Source organism: Apis laboriosa, unplaced genomic scaffold (genome assembly GCF_014066325.1).
Source record: "Apis laboriosa isolate Shangri-la unplaced genomic scaffold, ASM1406632v1 scaffold40_cov151, whole genome shotgun sequence".
NCBI lineage: Eukaryota > Metazoa > Arthropoda > Insecta > Hymenoptera > Apidae > Apis > Apis laboriosa.
This window is the reverse complement of record NW_025223180.1, coordinates 2,933,595-2,954,348: the sequence shown is the minus strand read 5'-3', so window position 1 is coordinate 2,954,348 and position 20,754 is coordinate 2,933,595. Positions and strand designations below refer to the sequence as shown.

The 20,754-nt window shown below is 35.8% G+C and overlaps 1 protein-coding gene across 6 annotated transcripts in view; it reads right to left on the bottom strand.

Moving 5' to 3' along the window:
* LOC122715780 (sodium/hydrogen exchanger 9B2) overlaps window positions 1-462 on the bottom strand; it is a 98,254-nt gene extending 97,792 nt beyond the window's left edge. For 3 of the 6 annotated variants that reach the window (XR_006346906.1, XR_006346907.1, XM_043938225.1), the window contains exon 1: window positions 118-461. Coding sequence is in view for 1 of the 6 variants with exons in the window: in XM_043938225.1 (XP_043794160.1) it covers window positions 118-165 (48 nt within the window). In the remaining 5 variants the exon portion in view is untranslated. Of the gene's footprint in view, window positions 1-117 lie in introns of all 6 variants that reach the window. The other 3 variants (XM_043938226.1, XM_043938228.1, XM_043938227.1) reach the window with 3 other exon arrangements.
* Between the last annotated feature and the right edge of the window lie 20,292 nt (window positions 463-20,754).

Here is a 20,754-nt window from a genome sequence, read left to right as displayed (position 1 = left end):
GCATTCACCACCTGTTTGTATTTATTCTCGCGCGCGAAGAAGGAAAAGAAAAAAAAAAAAACGAAAACAAGTATATCCCATACTCGTTACTCTCTCTCTCCCTCTCTCCTCCTATACCTTCTCGTTCATCGCCGTCGAATCGCACCGCACAGATCCATCATCCATTTTTCTTCCACACACTTTTCCCACACTTCTTCTCCTCTTTCTTAAAATCCTCACCTCCGGACTCTGGCCTAAAACCCGAGGTATATGAGAGCGGGCCCCGTCGACGACTCTCGAAATGGGGATACGGCGCGCGGAGGCACGGAAACGAATACCGCGAAACGAGCACGGTTAACTAGCGACTAAACGCTGCAAAGTGTTCACCGCTTTACGGCGGTGTGTTTATGCGAATGGTGGTGGGGCTGGTAAAAAGTGGTGTAACGCACCAAGCCGCATTCGTACACGCGGCGCGCGCGCGCGTGTGCGCGTGTAACAATAATTGTTGTACCGCGTTTGCACAGGATGGGCACAGCTGGACACCTCATTCACCGCCCATTCGGGCCTAACCCGACCGACCTGTGCCCCTTGCGGATCGTGACCACGAGCCGCGATCGTTTAACCAAGATCCGCGAGAATACCAGAGCGGACGGATCATAAATTGAGGAGTTCTCAACAGGAGGAGTTACATTGCTAGCTTCGAGTCTCGATCCTATTTATTTTCTTCTTCTCGTCGTTTAATTTCTTTTCTTTTCTTTTTTCTTTTTTTTTTTTTCGTTTAATCCCATCCCCTATTTCGTGTTTTCGAAGGGAGGGATTGATTGACGAAATATTCGAAATATTTTTAAAACGGTTGACGATTGATGAGAATTGAAATAGTTTGGAAAATTGGGATCGAAAGTGGACGAATAGAAATTAAATTTGGAAAATGGAGAAAGAGAGGGGGAGAAAGAGAGAGAGAGAGAGAGAGGGAGAGGGAGAGACAGAGAGATTTGAAAAGGAACGAGTAGAGATTGAAATTATTAAGAGGATTATGTTTTGATTATTGGGAATAATTAGTTTTTCGTAAAATTGTGTGTTAAAATTCTTTCTAGTAGTGAATATTTTTATTTTGAAGGTAATAAAGTTTCGAAAGGTTTGGAAGAAACGAGTTTTTTTTTTTATTATATGAAAATAACAGAAAGATTATCGTCAATATTTACAATCTCTTTTATATCCGCGCTTTATACCTTGCGCGTCGAGTACATCGTGACAAATATATCGTTCTTTCAATCTAATTTTTAATACGAACGTCTCGTCGTACGTGCAATAAGTTAATTCCAATTAACAATGAACGTATTTTTCTATCTTTCGTAAACACGCATCATGTATAATTCGATTCGATTGCCTCTATTCTCTTTTTCTTTTTTCTTATCGTCTCTTTTCGCTTCTTCGAACTCGCTCCTTTTTTTTTTTAATTCAACTTCTCACAACTAGATATAAATCATAACGTAATACGATGTAATTAGATAACTGATCGTCAAACAATGTGCTACTTTCTCGAGTGTCGATAAGCTATCATATTTTCCGACGACGCGAGTATATTTCCACCGAGAGAAATTTCCTCTTTCTAGAAATGATCCGTTTCGATCCGATTTTTTAATTTTATACATAATAAAAAGTAATTACGTATATATCGCCTTAATAATAATCAAAATTCTCCTCGTATTTTTGAGAAGAAATTTTGAGAAACCGACGACTTATAAAACCCCCTCTTCTAGTTTAACGCACGCTAAATCATACTTCGATCCGAAATCCCTGATGGAAACGTCGAAATAATCTCACCTCGAACCTTTCAAAATCTACCGTTTCGAAGGAATTATATTTTGACGTAAAACTTATCTCTCTCTCTCTCTCTCTCTCTCTCTCTCTCTCTCTCTCTCTCTCTCTCTCTCCTCGCGCAAAAACCTTGCAAAATGTGTTTCTCACCGCAAAGAAAAGAAAAAAATATATCGAGAAATTTTCATCCATTCCATCCAAGCAACACCGCTTTTAAATTTTAATTGAAAAATTATGATATTCGTACGCGATTACGAGAAACGGAACGTTGAAATTATTTCGCATTTACAATTGTAATCTTTCGAAGGAAGGCGCAATTACCACGCAGAAATCGAAAATAAAAAGAAATCGAAAATAAAAATTCGATAATCGATACGTAACGCAAACTAATAATACAAATTTCTCGGTCGAGGCAAGTGGGCACGTGGCTTTCGTGCGCAAAAAACGAAAAAAACAAAAAGGGAAAAACACTTTTTCACACTCACGATATAATTGGCACGACAAACGTTCCACTCGATCTTCACCGTGGCGTGTCTTCCCGGACACTGGGGGGACTCGGTTGTGTCGTGAAACGGCAATCGTTCGAAAGGTTATTGCGTTTATTTACATACGATTCATCCACCAAGGTGAATTATGGCGGCATCGTGCGCGCGTTACGGCCTCCAATTGTTTCGAAGTTTCGAGTATACATTGATAATTTTACTCGATCGACACTCGGCTCGAATCGAATCGTTAGGGAGAAATGTGCGCTCGATCGTTGGAAAGGTTTGAAACGGGAATGAAACGCGATGCCGTATACGATTTACGTTCGTTCGATTATCGAAAATGCGAATTCGACCAATAATAAGTCGCGTTATCGAAAACACGAAAATAATTTCACATAAACGGATTATTTTATTTTCGTTTCTTTTTTCCTTCTTCTTTGTTGTAAAAAAATAATTTAATCAAAGTCGAAATTGCGGTGGCGAAGAATGACAAATTCGAGAATCGAGATTCTTCGTTTCGTAAAAAATAAATTACGTTCAATTTGCTTCGCATACACGACCAAAATCTTTTTAAAATGTACGAATTTACTAAGATTAGAGAACAAATGAATTCAAAATGTTAAAAATATTTCTGTTTTGCAAATATCAAAAAAAAAAAAAAAAATACAAGAGAATCCAAAAATCCTTTGAATATACTAAAAATTTCTTAGAAAGAGACAACCTATCGTCTTACAAAATCAAACACAGTTAAACCCCCTAAGAACCAATCCATCGATGGATCACCACTTAAGAGACATCCCCCTTTCGAATCCACACGATAAATCTCTTCACTCTCTCTCTCTCTCTCTCTCTTTCTCTGAACCCTTTGTTCTGGTCGAAAAAAAAAAAAAAAAAAAGCAAAAGCATCGAACTGGAGGTGGAAAAGCGCGAAAAAAAAACGCGTCGATTCAACGGCGGTTTTTCGACGGTATCGATTTCGGTTAATAAAGGGACGATAACCTATCTCCGTCTCCCTGGAGAGAAGCATCTCTCGCACCGCGTTTAGATTAATTGCGTCGATTATCGGGGTATAATTATTAAGCGGCGAAATGTTACGCGTGCTATCGCGCGTGAATCAGTCACGATGCTCGGCCAACCGCTCGTCATGCGCTTCCCAACTCGAATCGAATCGGTTAAAATCGATATTAAACCTAATCGCGAAAATATCGAAGGAGCGTTTATGCGATAAACGATACGCGATACGGAATAGTTAGTTTCTTCGAGTGGCCTCGTCACATGGCCTCGTCAAGTGTCGCGTGTATTGACAACGTTGTAAAAACAGTTCTTTCTTTTCTATTCTTTCAAAAAACTAAACTCTCCATAAGGACAGAGACAAGTTGAATAAATCCAATTTAATTATTGCTCTCGTTTAGAAGAAAGAATACAATATTTCGAACAAACTTTGAAAAATAAAAAAAAGTATATTTATAGGATCCATTGTACACCAGATTGTATAATAAGTTATCGAGTTTCAACGAGCGGGGGAATTATTTCTTTTTTATCTCCAATTTAGTTTTTTCGCGTTAGAAATAAGGCCGAAGTACGGAGTTGTTTCCAATCGCACGAGTGACGGACAGTCATGCGCTTCTTATTATCAGGGAGGATGATATAGAGTTCAGCCGTGACAAATATATATATGTATATATATATATATTTCCTTCGAGTGTGAACAAACATTATCAGATCTTGGTGAACAAACAATACACAACATTCGTCTTTTAATCGATAAAAGATCTATAATATTTTTTCACATTTTAACTAACCTAGAATCAATCATTTTATTTATAAAATTTCTACACTGTTAAGTGGAATCATTTAATTCGTACAATTATTTTCTTAAACAAAATTTTATTTCCCTCTTTTCATTTCAGCGAGCCAACTGTCTTCCTTATCCCCAAAACGTTATAATCACGTTTTATCGTGCAAAACAAAGATTATTATTGTTATTATAAATAAAATTAATTCAGAAATTATTATTATATATTATATGCACATCAAAAACGCGTTCCTCCCTGGACAAATTACATCTCAGCTTCTATTCGATTATTGATTATTTCGATCGAAATGACTCGCGTAATTGTTCGTCCACCGTTTTTTTCCCCTCTTGTGCAGAAAGAAACGAATTTAATCGACCCTCTCCTTCGATGTATGTCGCAACAAAGCAAGAAGATTGCGCAATTTAACGAAAGAGGGAGAGGAAGGGAGAAAATTGTTCGTTATGCATTTATTTTATCGTGGAAATTTAATTTCATCCATCCGCTCCATCACCCTCTCTAAAATTCATCATTCGGATAATCCGCGATAAACTACTTCGATTCGATCGCTTCGTAATTAATTCTCACCGTCGCCCAGAAATCATCGCGATTATTCAAACGGGCGGGCGAGGATCCAGGCTTCATAAACGTTAATTCGGTTTATTCGAATATAGCGCGTAATCGTATCGTGATCCCCGTGTTTGTTCGAGGGGCGCGATACGACCCTGCTTCCACCCTTCCCTAAATCCTAATCGTGTCTCGTTCCTCCCTCCCCTGGAAAGAAGAGGGCCAGACGCGTCTCGTGCGATTTCAGAATTCAGAGATCGCTCGTGGCCGTCTCAATTAACAATCTCTCGTTTCTAATCTTTAATCCTGAACGATTTCTTCCGTCAAAAATGTGCACAGTGCAAGATCGTCAGCGTTTACGACATTCACGAAACAAAGGATAAGAACAAAGTAATGCTAAATTGCAGAGAAAGGTACTTCGTGTACAATAACTCGAATTACATGTACGATATCTTATGCAACTATAATCGCCCATAATACGTCAGTGGCGTTTTATGGAGAGCGATTGTATATATATGTGTTTCGTAGTAACGAAAGGGTTAATCGTATATCAATGGATCGTTGGAGAAAAGTCGATGGATCTTTCTCGTTTGAAACCTTCTTCTTCTTCTTCTTCTTCGACGAGAGAGTTGGTGAAACTGTAGATTATCGCTGTTTAAGTGGCTTAAAGGTGTAAGGGACAAGCGTGCAAGCGGCTTTCGACACGTTGTCAAAGTGTCGTCGCGTTGAGCTTCGAGAACAATCGGGGTCACCGTATATGTACATATATATATATATAGGGATTGGTATTTTTCATAAAGAAGGAATAAGAAGGGTATCGATCGATGACCGCGTTGTTTGAGCGGTTTCAATGGCACGAGTACACGTTGTTATTGCGGCGAGAATCGGTTTATCGTTGTAACGTATCGGTATTCAAGGCGTTTTAATGGAAGAGCGACTTCAATTTCAGTTACGTAGCGATATCGCGATTCCTTTTTTCTTTTTTTCCTTTTAAACGAAGTTAAATCATCGTTTCGCGAAAGATCGGTAATCTGTGTTCCGTTTATGATCTATGAGGTAATCGCGAAATAACTCGGTATTCCCGCTCAAGGAAACTAATTCGAGCGAGTTGTTTCCTCGCGATGCAAATTTCTGAGAGATTCTGGAACAAAGAAATTCCAGAGTCTTTTTTCAAAACCATTATTTCTTATTCTTCTTCTTCTTCTTCTTCTTCTTCTTTTTTTCCTATGTAAATTTTCGCGTGAATTATGCATGAAGATTTATGATAATTAACGAATACTTCGTGATTCATGTTTTTCACGCTTTATTTATTTTCGATAGTTTTTGCTTGAAATATTTGCGCTGCTCTTACCTCGCGAGATAAGATAACGCTAGATTTGCAAAATGAGCCTCTTCGAGTCTTCTCAATGCTGAAAAATTCTTGCATTATATAGGAAATATTCCTCTCTTATCTAGATCGACACGTGTATTACTCGCTGGAATATTTTTCTCCTTCCTAATTTATGCCAATTATGCGGCATCACGTGGCTACTAAGTAATAATGTTTGTTTTTTTGTTAAGAAAAGGAAAAAAAAAAAAAAGAAAAGTAGTTACGGCTATTCATCGATGCACACCAATTTTCATAAGTGTAAAATTCGAAATTAACGCTGGAATAGATATTTTTTTAAAAGGTGCAGCAAGTGTTTCATAGTGGATATTTTATACCCATATATATATTATTATTTTATTTACTTATTTATTATTTTAACGAGAGACGTCGTTAATTTCATGCTCGTTTATATATTCTATCAAACGTCACGTGAAATATTTCACGTCACAATTTAACGATTGCGCGATAAATCTCTTTCGTATATTTTATACATCCGTATATAAAATTAATAGTATAATAATAACGAAGAAAAATGTAATGATGAATATGCAACAAATTTTTAATCTTAAAATGATCGATTTATACGTACAACACGAGTTACAAAAGGTAGAGGAGAAAATACGTGGACGAGGGACGAATTAGTAAAATGTTCGTGTTATTATCAACCGAGGATCAAGAGATTATTCTCCTATCGATTTGAAAAATTTATTGCAATTACGTATCGATACGGAAATCTGATAAATCGAATCATATGACTCGTAATAATCACTTATTTATCAGGTTTAAACACCTTCTCGAGATACATTTGGAATTTACTACTTGAAAATCTTAATTACACTTTTGATCGCTTCGATTGTTGACAGTAGTAATCGCGCTAATAATCGGTATTAATGAATTCAACGGAATTATGACTAGACAGAACACGAATATAACTATAAACAGGGGCAAACAAACGTTCAAACAAATTGACTCACGATCGATTCGAAAACTAATTCTCTCAATTTTCTTTACCGTATCGTCCATTTTTTCCGATCGTTTTTCAAACCATTTCTCCTTTTTCTTCCACTCGGAACAACGATATTAATTCGACATCAATGAATTCAACGAAATACAATTGTAAACACATGTTCAAAGCAGCGAACAAACGTTCAAAATTGACTCACGATTCGAAAACTAATTCTCTCAAATTTCTTTGCGATCTCAATTTTCTAATCGTTTTTTAAACTACTTTCAGTGTGATCTTGTTTTTCATCAAAACAACGATATTAATCGGCATCAATGAATTCAACGAAATACAATTGTAAACACGAACAAACAAATTCAAAATTGACTCACGATTCGAAAATTCTAATTCTTTCAATTTTCTTTACGAAGTCGTCATTTTTCAAATTATTTTCAATGTAGCCTTTTTTGTCAGCTAAAATAATGACATCAATCGATATTAATAAAATTCAACGGAATACAATTACAAACACGAGTGAACAAACGTTCAAAATTGACTCACGATTCGAAAACTAATTCTTTCAATTTTCTTTACGAAGTCGTCATTTTTCAAATTATTTTCAATATGGACTTTTTTTTCAGCCAAAATAACGATATCAATCGATATTAATAAAATTCAACGGAATATAATTACAAACGCGAGTGAACAAATGTTCAAAATTGACTCACGATTCAAAAACTAATTCTCTCAATTTTCTTTACGAAGTCGTCATTTTTCAAATTATTTTCAATATGAACCTTTTTTTTAGCCAAAATAATGATATCAATCGATATTAATAAAATTCAACGAAATACAATTGTAAACACGAACAAACAAATTCAAAATTGACTCACGATTCGAAAAAAAAAAAATTAATTCTCTCAATTTTCTTTACGAAGTTGTTTTTCAAATTATTTTCAATATGAACCTTTTTTTTAGCCAAAATAACGATATCAATCGATATTAATAAAATTCAACGGAATACAATTGTAAACACGAGTGAACAAATGTTCAAAATTGACTCACGAATCAAAAACTAATTCTCTCAATTTTCTTTACGAAGTCGTTATTTTTCAAATTATTTTCAATATGAATCTTTTTTTCAGCCAAAATAACGATATCAATCGATATTAATAAAATTCAACGGAATACAATTATAAACACGAGCGAACAAACTTTCAAAATTGACTCAGATCGATTAAAAAACTAATTCTCTCAATTTTCTTTACGGCGTCGTCGATTTTCCAAACGTTATTCAAACCGTTTCCAGTGCTTATTTTGCAGGCAAGACAGTGACGTCCCTCTTTCAAACGCGTATTTCTCCATCATTGTCGGATGCAACGAGCGCACGCGTCGTGAATCGTCGTTCTAATCATGATTTCGCATACCCGCGCGACTCTGCCTCGCGGAAGTCGCGAATTTTCATTCTTCATTAACCGTGAACAGACACGCGCACGTACGTGCACACGTGTGTAACCATCACCGACGCGTGTCATGCTTCGATCGAACGTTTCAAACGCTTCGTTTTTCTGCGTATAATTTTAATAATGGGAACGATGGAATACTTGATCAGATTCGATTTCGATATTAACGAGCAGATATATTCATAAACGAGGGAAAGATTATTATATGTACATATATTCCACGATTGATTTTCATAACTTCTCGATCGATCGATTCTTTCAACTCGATAATTTATTCGATAATGTTATTATTAATTCCTGGATTGTTATCTTTATAAAATTGGTTACATATGTCATATTTTACAGCAAATATTATCTGTATGCCGTTATCCCAACTTTTATTAATGTTTCATTGAATTCCTGAGTTTCGTAGATTCTCTATATTCAATTAAATCGAACACTCTTTCAGAACATCAATTATGCAAATTACAGAGGGAATCTAACAGATGCATCTTGAGAAAAAAATCTTATCGAATTTTATCAATGTTCTCATATCAATGAGGGAAGGACACATTCTTCCTTAAATCTGATTCTCATAGATTCTCGCAAAACTCCATATATAACTTTTTCCAAACATCTATTAAGCAAATTACGATCTAACAGATATATTCCTCACCATCACAAGCATTATATATCCTTCTAATTCAAACTTATCAAATTTCTTATTCTTATTCTCATAGATTCGTAACCAAATTATTTCGCTCTTCCCAAATAACTTTGTAATTAAAATTACGAAAGGAATCACAAGCATTATGTATCCTTCTAACCAATTCCAACCTTCTTATCAAATTTCTTATTCTTATTCTCACAGATTCGTAATTGAAATTACGAAAGGAATCACTAACATTATGTGTCCTTCGCTAATTCTAACTTGAACCATACCCTTATCAAATTTCTTATTAGACTCAGAATCAGATAATCAGAAAAACCAAATCATACAAATCATCAAAAGAATTAACAAACATAACTCCATCTATATATATAAAGAAAAAAGTAAACAACCATCAACACTCTCCAAAGAAAACCTATTGCAAATTGGGAGAAAAAGCGAATTCCGGCGACAAGCCGGAACAAAACACATTCTCCACCCTTTCAAACTTGCCCTCGAATCTCGATATCGTTCGATATCGATTTCCCAACACGCCGAAACACGAAGCAACCAACCGAATGCTTCCCGAATACGGCGTGGAAACTTCGAATCGGCCAACTTCCGAATTCTCGCGACACCCGCGAAGAGCGAAGAGAACACGGCCGTGATCTTCGTCGTCACGCGCGAATTTCCGTCCTTGGTCGGGCATTCCGCAGTCACGCGAGAATCGCGTACTCGCGGCCAGCGAACGGATGAACGTGGAATAAGAGACAGAGGGAGGGAGGCTGGGGACGAGGTCGAAGATGGGATTGGAATTGCAAATATCCCTCCACCCACGTTTCTCTCCGTTCGATCCGTCTTTCCACGACTATCCCTCGACCTCTCTCGACCCTTACACGCGCGCCGTACCGTACTCGCCGGTGTCATCATCGTTCGAACGCTATGCGCTGCGATGTCGATACTTTCGTGGGAATNTCCGTTCGATCCGTCTTTCCACGACTATCCCTCGACCTCTCTCGACCCTTACACGCGCGCCGTATCGTACTCGCCGGTGTCATCATCGTTCGAACGCTATGCGATGTTGATATTTTCGTGGGAATTTCGTTGGATTAAAACGCGAAAATTTTGTTTTGGTAATGTTACATTTTTATATCCAATCTTGGACAATGATAGGAAAATATAGTTTTTGAAACAATGATTAAGAATTTATAATTAATATTAAGATTATTTATAATTATAATATTTATACTATTATAATTATAATATTAAGACTCGCGGTGTCATCATCGTTCGAACGCTATGCGCTGCGATGTTGATACTTTCGTGGCAATTTCGTTGGGTTAAAAACGCGAAAGTTTTGTTTTGTTACATTTTTACATCCAATCCGGGACAATGATAGGAAAGTATAGTTTTTGAAATAATGATTAAGAATTTATAATTAATATTAAAACTATTTATAATTATAATATTTATACTATTATAATTATAATATTAAGACTCGCAGTGTCATTATCGTTCGAACGTTATGGGCTGCGATATCGATATATTCGTGGGGTTAAAAACGCGAAAGTTTTGTTTTGTTACATTTTTACATCCAATCCGGGACAATGATAGGAAAGTTTCTGAAATAATGATTAAGGTTATTATATCGAACGCTATGCGCTGCGATGTCGATACATTCGTGGAAATTTCGTTGGGTTAAAAATGCGAAAGTTTTGTTTTGGTAATGTTACATTTGGATGGCATCGATTCGAGGACAATGATAGGAAAATATAATTTTTGAAATAATGATCAAAATTATTATTAAGATAGCAGTGTCATCATCGTTCGAACGCTTTGCGCTGCGATGTTGATATTTTCGAGGGAACTTTTCGTTGGATTAAAAACGCGAAAGTTTTGTTTTGTTACATTTTTACATCAAATCCAAGATAATGATAGGAAAATATAGTTTCTGAAATAATGATTAAGGTTATTATATCGAACGATATGCGCTACGATATCGATACCAATTTCGTTGGATTAAAAATGCGAAAGTTTTGTTTTAGTAATGTTACATTGGATAGCATCGATTCGTAATTGTTCGGGGACAATGATAGGAAAATATAGTTTTTGAAATAATGATTAAGATTATTATTAAGACTCGCGATGTCATCATCGTTCGAACGCTATGCGCTGCGATATCGATACCAATTTCGTTGGATTAAAAACACGAAAGTTTTGTTTTGGTAATGTTACATTTTTATATCCAATCTAGGACAATGATAGGAAAATATAGTTTCTGAAGTAATAATTAAGATTATGAAATAAAAGGCTATGAAAAAGGTTTTTGTTTTTGTTGTAGTTTTAAAAAAAAAGGGATTAAATGGATAAGAATTTAATATAATTAAGTAGGTTATTGGATTGGATCAATTCGATTTATTTTTATAAAACTTTTGAAATTTATCGATCAGCTGACATGCTGATGTTCGTTTCTTTTGTTTTTGTTATTAAGAGACAGCTTATTATTTATTTATATGTACATGAAAAATAGAATTTTGAAAATTGGAACGTAAAAGAAATCAAATATCAAACTTCTTCTCTAAAAGATAGGGAAAAGTCATTCAGAAATGATTCATTCGAAATCAGGTTGTTTTGAAAAGTGCAACTCGATAGAAATTTTTCAACTTTGACAAAGTTTCTCGCCTTTGTCTCGAAAGAAGAAGTCTGGAAAGAAATCTCGATCCCTGCTCGAATTTTTTCTCGAATCGTTCTTCGAATCGAATGCAAATAAGGATAGAAAATAATTCCGTATAAATTATCGAAATTTCCGAATCTGTTCGCAGCAAGCAGATTATTTTGACAAATATCGAATGCATACGAAAATTTTATTCTCTCGTTAGATTTAAACGAATCCTGATACCGCATATGCGAATTTATTGCTATTTATACTCCAAAAATTCATCTCCTACAATTTAACAATATCGTGCGCAACACGAATCAATTTGAGATAAAAATTTCAATTTAATTCACTTCGTGGTTAAACGACGAAGAAGAAATCGCTTGCTAAAATTTATTCGATTTAGATTTTCGATAAAATCGCATGGTGTATTAAGCTTGCAAAGTGTGATCTAAGGAAATGGAAGGGGAGAAATTTTTCGGGATAAAAATACAATGGACAACGCGAAATATAATTATTTTTACGATCGTATCATCGTCGAGATGTGTAATTTCGTTGAGAAATGACAACATCTCGACATCCCAATTGTTGCTAACAAGTTTTGAAAACCTCGGCCAATTCATCCGTGAGATTGCGGCGAAGAGGGAGCTAATCAATCGAAGATTTTTCTTTCTTTCAACTGGCTGTTCGTCTATTTGTCACCTTCTTTTTTTCTTCTTTCGATATTTTTCCAACACGATCGTTGGAAAATTTTATATAATTTTGTATAATAAATCCAACTTCCTGTTAATTAAATGTCAATATCGTTTGTAAAATCTATACGTTGAAATTTGTTTTGTATAATAACGAGTATTTTCATCCTTTTAAATATCGCTGACTCACAATGTTATTTTTTTCACTTCTTGCCTATTAATGTCAAATGTGTGCAATAGTACATATTGAAATAAAATTTCAATATTTTCGTGCGCACGTTATTTAGTGAGCGCACGCTGTATCGATAAAAGATTGAACACATAACAGAATTAGCACGAATACGTACCAAAACATGTCCTTATAACGTTAATTGTAAATTATTACAGTCTCTAATATGAAAAAAAAAAAAAAACGAAGAACGACACTGAATACATTATCCATCATACATTATCCACACATTATCGCTAAGCGATAATAATTCGAAATTTATATTGATACATAAAACATGAAAGGTGGAGTGAATCCGCAAAAATGAATCGAAAAAAAAAAAAACGTTCACATCGTGCACAGTCAAAGTAAAATATTTACATTGTTACATTGTAGATTTCCATTCTGCAGTCTTATATAGTTAATACATATCAGGCTTTTCTAAGGAGAATCGATTTTACAGAGAATTTATTAATCCCATAATTCCAAAGAGGCGTAAAATTTTAACAATCAAGACGAATTATGCTATACGATTTCACCAATCCAAATATTTATACAGAGAAACAAAATCTGTACATTATGGCATCGTCGAAGCAATCAACTAATTAATAAATAAATAAAGAGTATTATATTTCTAGCTCAAGCATTCATCATTATTTGCAATCCACGTGAACGTAAAAATCAAAAATTATATTCCTAGATACTCATTAATACCCCACAACATACTCATATACAATTTACATAGAGTAAAGGAAAAAAAGAATATTATATTCCTAGCTGAAACATTCATCATTATCGCCAATCTATTCGCAATCCATGTCAACTAAAAATCATATTCCTAGCGCAAGATTCTCATTAATTACCCCACAACATCTCAACATTACTCATACATGATTCGCATTACTCACACATGATAGAGTAAACAAAGAATATTATATTCCTAGTTCAAGCATTCATTATTATCGCCAATCTATTCGCAATCCACGTGAACTAAAAATCGAAGATCGTATTCCTAGATTCTCATTAATTACCCCACAACATCCCAACATCACTCATACATGATTCACATTACTCATACATGATAGAGTAAACAAAGAATATTATATTCCTAGCTCTAACATTCATCATTATCGCCAATTTATCTGCAATCCATGTCAACTAAAAATCAAAGATCATATTCCTAGATGCTCATCGATTACTTATTTGCAACAAAAAAATCTATCTATATTTCAACTCATACACAATTCACATAGAGTAAACAAAGAATATTATATTCCCAGCTCAAGCATTCATCATTATCGCCAATCTATTCGCAATCCACGTCAACTAAAAATCAAAGATCATATTTCTAAATGCTTATTAATACCCCACAATATTCCAATATCACTCATATCCACATAGAGTAAATAAAAAATATTATATTCCTCAAGCATTCATTATTACCTGCAATCCACGTGAACTAAAAATGAAAAATCATATTCCTAGATGCTCATCAACTACTTATTTGCAACAGAAAGAATATCTATACCCCAACTCGCACGCGATTCACATCGAGTAAGAAACAAAAAAAAAAAAAGAATTTTTCCAAGTTCGCTATCGCAGTTCACGATCGACGCGCTATTACGCAATCCAGCATGGAGCGAAGAATCAAAGAACAGCGTGTTGCGAGCACGGAGGGTGACGAGTGTCCAGTTGCAGCTGGCGCGCCTCGAATTAGCTTAAAAGCCCGGGGCAACGCGGGATAACGCGGGAAAAGCGCAGCAGCCAGGTCTCGTATATCACGGCGAGATAAAGGGGCGGCAGTCGGCCACGGAAAGTATGGCGGTTTCGGCGACAAGCTTGCAGCTGCCGCGCGCCATCCTCATTACGCTCGCAAGACGGCCACGGAAGAAATATGGCGGAGACGTCCAGAGGAACCGCTTCTAACGCGTGTCTGACAACTTTTCGAGAGAAGGACATTTTATCGACCGCAGAGAATAGGTGATTTTTTTCGCAATTACTCTCGCTTCTCTTCACTACGAACTGCATAGAGACTCGCATTTCGATCCACACGATTTTGGATCGAAGTGAGCAGAGGAGAATATTTCCGATCTTCGAGAAATATAACGTGGAGAAATCTGAAATTTCCATAGGAAAATCTCCACGCGTTGTTGTAGAAAAAAGAAAATGCAGATACTTTTTTTTTTTCGATCGTTTTATCGGACCAGTAGGAGAAGAGAGAAATCTTTGAATAAAAGATTCACGAGATTCGAGATTCATGGTTTCTCACGGTTTTTAAGTTTAAGGAATTTTTAGAGGTAAAAGAGGTTCGGAACGTTTTCGAGCGGCCTGTCTTGTGCGAGCAGCCGTGTTAATTAAAACATTTTCCTCTTAAAATTTCGCTCCTTCTTTCCCTTCCCCTCGAAGCGAGCCAACGGCACATCGGTTTATTTCTTATTTCCACGACTCGTTTTCCGGGGTCTAACAACTGGTTTTCAAGCAACGGAAAATTATTTTGCGCAATTTGTTGGCCCACTGGCGTTAATTAGTCTCAGCGATATATATTCATGTTCGCCCATTCGAGTCGCTGATTCTTTCGCGAGCGATGTGCGTAGCGTTATAAGCTCGAGTTACAACGGAGGGGGGGAAGGGAGAGGATGCCCATTAGATATTTCACCGTCGCAGCTGTTGCGCTTTCTAATTATTCGGGAGGATAAGGTGAATCGGCGAGAGAGAAATAGCGGATTGAGATAAGTCTCGAGTTTGTTTCGTGTGGTTGCTTGACAGGGGAAAACGATATTTGAAAATATCGAAATTGTAATAATTTTATCAAAACAATTTTCTTAATCCTTGCCGAGACGAGGAATCTTATTTATCCTTTTATAATTGCTTCGTAGCCACGTTTCTTTAATCTTTCATTTCCCGTTGTGTCTTGAAAGAATAGTTTATAGTTTAGGAAAGTCGAATCCATTTCTATATACATTTCTACATACGTTTCTTATCTTTCTTCAAAATCTGACGCGTCTCTCTCTCTCCCATTTTCCCCCTTTACAAGCAAAGCTTCAACGACTCCTCCCTAAACGGCCAAGTTTTATTTCCCTTTTTATCTCGTCGTACGCAACTTGTCGCTCTCCCTCTGTGGAGAAAATGTTACGATCTCTCGACTCTTTATTCCTACCGTTTCCGTTCCTACGAAATTTCTCGAAAGCAAACGACGTGGCATCGTATTCGCGACTGCTTTACGATTTCTCGAAAAATTTCGAGATCGATCATCCCTCTCCTCCCTTCTCAACTTTTCTTCTTGTCGAAAGTAACAAAAGGTATCGAGATATCTGCCTTAAAATAGTTTTAATCTCGCGAGTAAATTATTAGGTAATAGTAGAGTAGGTAAAAATTTCTCCATAGTTTATGTAACTTTTAACCCCAATCCTCGTCTTCGAGGCCTCGAGATCGTCTTAATCTTAAATTTCCATGCTACGTTTCTTCTCTCGTTCGAGAATAACCGCGTAATTTAAAAATGTGGGTTGTTTATTTATAAACGTGGGCGATAAACGAAGCGATCGAACGGTAAATTGTAGCGAAAATTGCGAAAAAACGACAAATAAGATGGGAATTTACGAGTGAATGGTCGCAGTATTCGGTTTTTGTTTCTTTAAATCGGAGGGAGGGGGTAAAAATCGCCCGTTTCCGCCAAGAAAATGGAAGCTCGTAAATTTATTTCTATGATAGGAAACTTGTTGTCCCGTGCTTGCTCGTTTAAAAACTTGTGAGCGTATATTTTTTTCCTCTCTCTTTTCCTTTTTCCTTTTCGCTCAACGATCGTTCAAAATATTTTTCCACCGAGCATTCGATCAAAATTTTCATTCCTCCCTTTCATTCTCGTCCCTGCAAATCAATCGAATGACGCGTATCGAAAAGAAACAAAAAAAAAAAAAAAAAAGAGAGAGAGACAAAGTGAAAGAATTATCCTTCGTTAATCTCTTCGTATGATATTTTCGCGACGAGGCGAATCGTGAACACAGATCTTTTTCCTTCTCTTTGCATCGATGATTCGAATGACTAAATACCGAATAAAAGACCAAAAAATATAAAAAAAAAAGTGTTGAAAAAAAAGATAGAGGATAATTCTCTGTTCTCACCAAAAAATTATTTCTCTTTCTTTCTGCATCGATGACTAAGTATCGAATAAAAGATCACAAAATACAAAAGAAAAATGTTGAAAAGAAAGATAAATCGACTGTTCGATATTTTCGCGAATGATTTAAAGCAAATCGCGTATTCCAAGAAATTATTTCTCTTTCTCTCTGCATCGATGATTAAGTACTTAATTAAATATTACAAAATAAAAAAAAAAGATGTTGAAAAGAGATAAATCGACGATATCATCTCCGATTAATCTCGATTCCACGCGATAATCGCGCCAAGAAATTATTTCTCTTTCTCTCTGCATCGATGACTAAATAAAAGACCAAAAAATACAAAAAAAAAGGTGTTGAAAAAAAGACATAAAGCGACGATATCATCCCCGATTAATCTCTCGATCGACATTTTCGCGACTAGGCGAGCGATTTAACGAGACGAATGGCGCGTGTACCGCCAATAATCACGCCAAGGGAATTATTCCTCCTCCTCTATTTTTCGCTCGACCATCCTCTGCCGCGCAACTTCCTCTAAACCACCACTGTTGCCAATTATTACCTCTCATTATCTCGAGAATTGTCCCTGCGAGAATTGTTGTTTTTTTCGGCTCGACGATAAAACCACGCGATCAAAATTTCCCTCCCTCCACGGATATCGGAGCAATGAAATTTTTTTTCCCCGCCCAGAGTTCCAAGAGGGGATCGCGAAGCGTGAAACTTCGTATCGAATGCGGTAAGCGAGCTTGGTCCGCTTCCAAGAGAGGTTTATTGCGAGGATTTAAAGATAGGTCGAAGATGCAGGAGGGGGGGAAAAATTAATTGGCCACGTTCGAGTTGCGTAAAGTAATAAAATTATTGTGGTTTCGAAATTTTGAAATGTTTTCTATCCTCGAAATTTCAAATTCGCGAAATTATCGATCGGGTGGAAACAGTTGGAACGCGTCCCGGTGACTGGAATAGATGGGTAAATAATAAATGAACGGGGTGAAACTGATCAACCGTGCGAATGATAAATCATCCGGTTTTCTGAAAACTCGAAAAGGCATTAATTATTGTGCATCCTGTGTCGAAAATTTCGAAAGCCGGACACTGTTAGAAATACAGGAGGAGAGCGAAAAATTTATTATTCGATTCCTACGAGGGAGAAAAAGGAGAAAAGGAAAAAAGGAGAGAAGTTGCAAGGTTTGCGAAGGAAATTAGCACAGATCTATGGAAGAATCGTGCAAATTGGAATAAACGTTGGAAATTGTCGATTAACGATTATTCCTCGAAATATCTAACAATATCGGAAACACGAATTCGAATTTGCGTTTCTGAATAAAATGACGACGTTCACGACCAGTCACGCGCGGTCACATGCGGTTTGAACAACATTCTCTCGGAATAATTATAGATGTTTCGCGCGTTTAAACGTAAACGTGCCTCTAAACGACGGAGCGAGGAATCACCGGAGAGAACCGGTTCCCTCCGTAGTGTCGTGCGCGCGCCATATTTTTCGAGAACGAGTTAGAAAATTCTCGCGGTTTGGCCAATTAATTAGGAACAATTTAATGATTATGCTAACCGGTAATAATGGAAACGGCGATATCGTTTGCGATTGTACGAGATTTCGAGTGGAACATAAATACAAGAGTCGTATTTTCAGCTCGGGTCACGAGGATATTTTTGTTAGATCGTGTTAGAAAATTGCACAAATTTGATCTTCTAATTTTGACCAAAGTCACGAGCGATCATGTGGCGAAGCGAAAACGTCGTTTTTTAAATAATTAGTGAGAACAGTGACGCGAATAGAAATCGTGTGTCAATCGGATGTTTCGAGAGCAAACAATGTTTATCCGAGTTTATCCTGTGAGAAAAATTTTATTATTTTTATTCGTTATTCCTCCGATCTTTATGATTTCTTAACACGTCAAAGGTAATCGTTCTGAATAGTGAAATTGTGGAAATTTTATCCAGCGATTGTTATTAATCAAAAATTTTCTTCGAAACTGGTTAGTTAGGTTTAGTTTCAATCAGATTTATCGATAATTGGATTGGCTCGCTTAAATTGACTTAACAATTAAATTTAAAATTGACAGAAATTAATCACACAAATTAATGTTCACGTTAAAATTGATTTAATTCGTGGTTTTGAATTTAAATCGATAACTTTTAATAAACAATCGCCAGATCCACAAAGCTATTTAACTTGGACAACAAAATTATCGAGAAGATGTATCCTTTTGCCAAAATTAATTATCCAATAAAAAAATATTAATCTTTGTAAAAAAAAATTGAATCAAAAAGCTCGAGAAGAAATTATTCGAAAAAATTAAAGGAATTCAGAATTATAAAATTCGTCTCCAGAATATTATTGGTATCGTTCAATTGGCAAAGATACGGATGAAACAATTTCGAGCCAATATCTCGAGCCACCAATTTAGATACGTGACAGTAACTTCAATCAACACGGTAAATTCAATCACCGAAACAATTCGGGAAGACTCGCATTCAAATAGGGATCCGATACGGTGTTTTCTTTTTTTTTCTTTTTTTTCTTTTTTTTTTCTCTCGTTCACGATCCATTGAAACGAGGTATATCGAGGGGTCAAGAATTTTCGAAAATGTGCACGTCCAATTTTAACGTTTCCCGCGATATTTTGTAACTTCTTTGCGCCGTTTCCTTTCGTAAACGTTACACGTAACGTTACACAACAACCCGGAAATTGTTCGCCACGAGATTAAACCCGGCTGATAGAAAAATGACAAAAACGTTCATCCCTTGATAGAGAGATTGGTGGAACGTTCAATTTAACCGCGGCAATTAGAAAATATCGTACACCTTCTATCCAGGAATTGGGGTAGAAAAGTAATCAAACTCGTCCGAATGGCGAAGAAAAAAAGGGAGATCATTTTTATATATTTAGAGGAAATGAGAGATGAAATACGGATAAAAATCGATGGAGAACCATGGCTATTTTTATAATTTCGAAGAAATTTTGAGAATATACGTTCATAGATACTGTATTTAGGAAAAAGTATTCCTTAAAACGAAGTATAACTTTTTTTTTAAATTGAACCAAATTTTTTGAGAAAGATTTTACTGTTTAATTAATGTAAAAATTTTTTTTAAAAAATTGCTATTGATTTTTTAAGGAGAAAGTCACGATTTTTTTAACTTTCTTATTCGATCATTTTCTATAATTTGAAAATTTAAATTATAGATCCAAATCCATAGCGCGCAAAGTTTCATCAAAATTTGCCGATTCGATGGGTATGTGTTTCCGTGTTTCCGTAAATAAATCAAGAATATGAAATTACAAATCAATTAAACCTTCTTTTCGTTATATCGAAATAAAAAAAAAAATGTAAAGTTTTGTCATCGGCAACAGGATGATAATTTAAACGTAAACAACCCCTAATAATAGTATAAGCGGTGTGGATTTACAAAAAGGTTGAACTTAAACATAGTTTAAAACGTCAAGACTTTTTGTTACTCGATTTGCTTAAGTAACAGTTGGAATATTTTTTTTTTTTTTTTTTAGAAAAGAAAACAAAGAAAAGAGGCGAGGTTGGTAATAAATTTTCTCTCGAATATGTTCCGCCCCTTGTATAAAGTGCGAAAGCGAGCGATGCAATTAATGAATTCTTCATTAAACGCGTTTATTAACCTCTTAAACGAGAAATTATGCAAGAAGCTCGTGAATACACAACACTCGATTTTTTCTTTCTCCCTCTCTCTTTCTTTCTTTTCTTTCGTCCCTCATATTTCGCTCACGAAATGGTTACTTTGAACATACAAGTTACAAAAACAAAGGAGCGTGCTTTCCAATTACATTGTAAATACTTCCTACTATGTTTTTCCATTTTACAGGAACTCGATTTTACTTTCCTCTCTTCCGCGTTAAAGATGTAAAATTGTAAGAAGAAATGCTCGAGGAAAAATCTTGAGCCGATAAATAAGCGAAATACTTTTTGGAAAAATAATAAATAATCGTTCTCAAATTTTATTCTTATCTGAAATACGAATAGACATTCATCGATATAAATATTCAC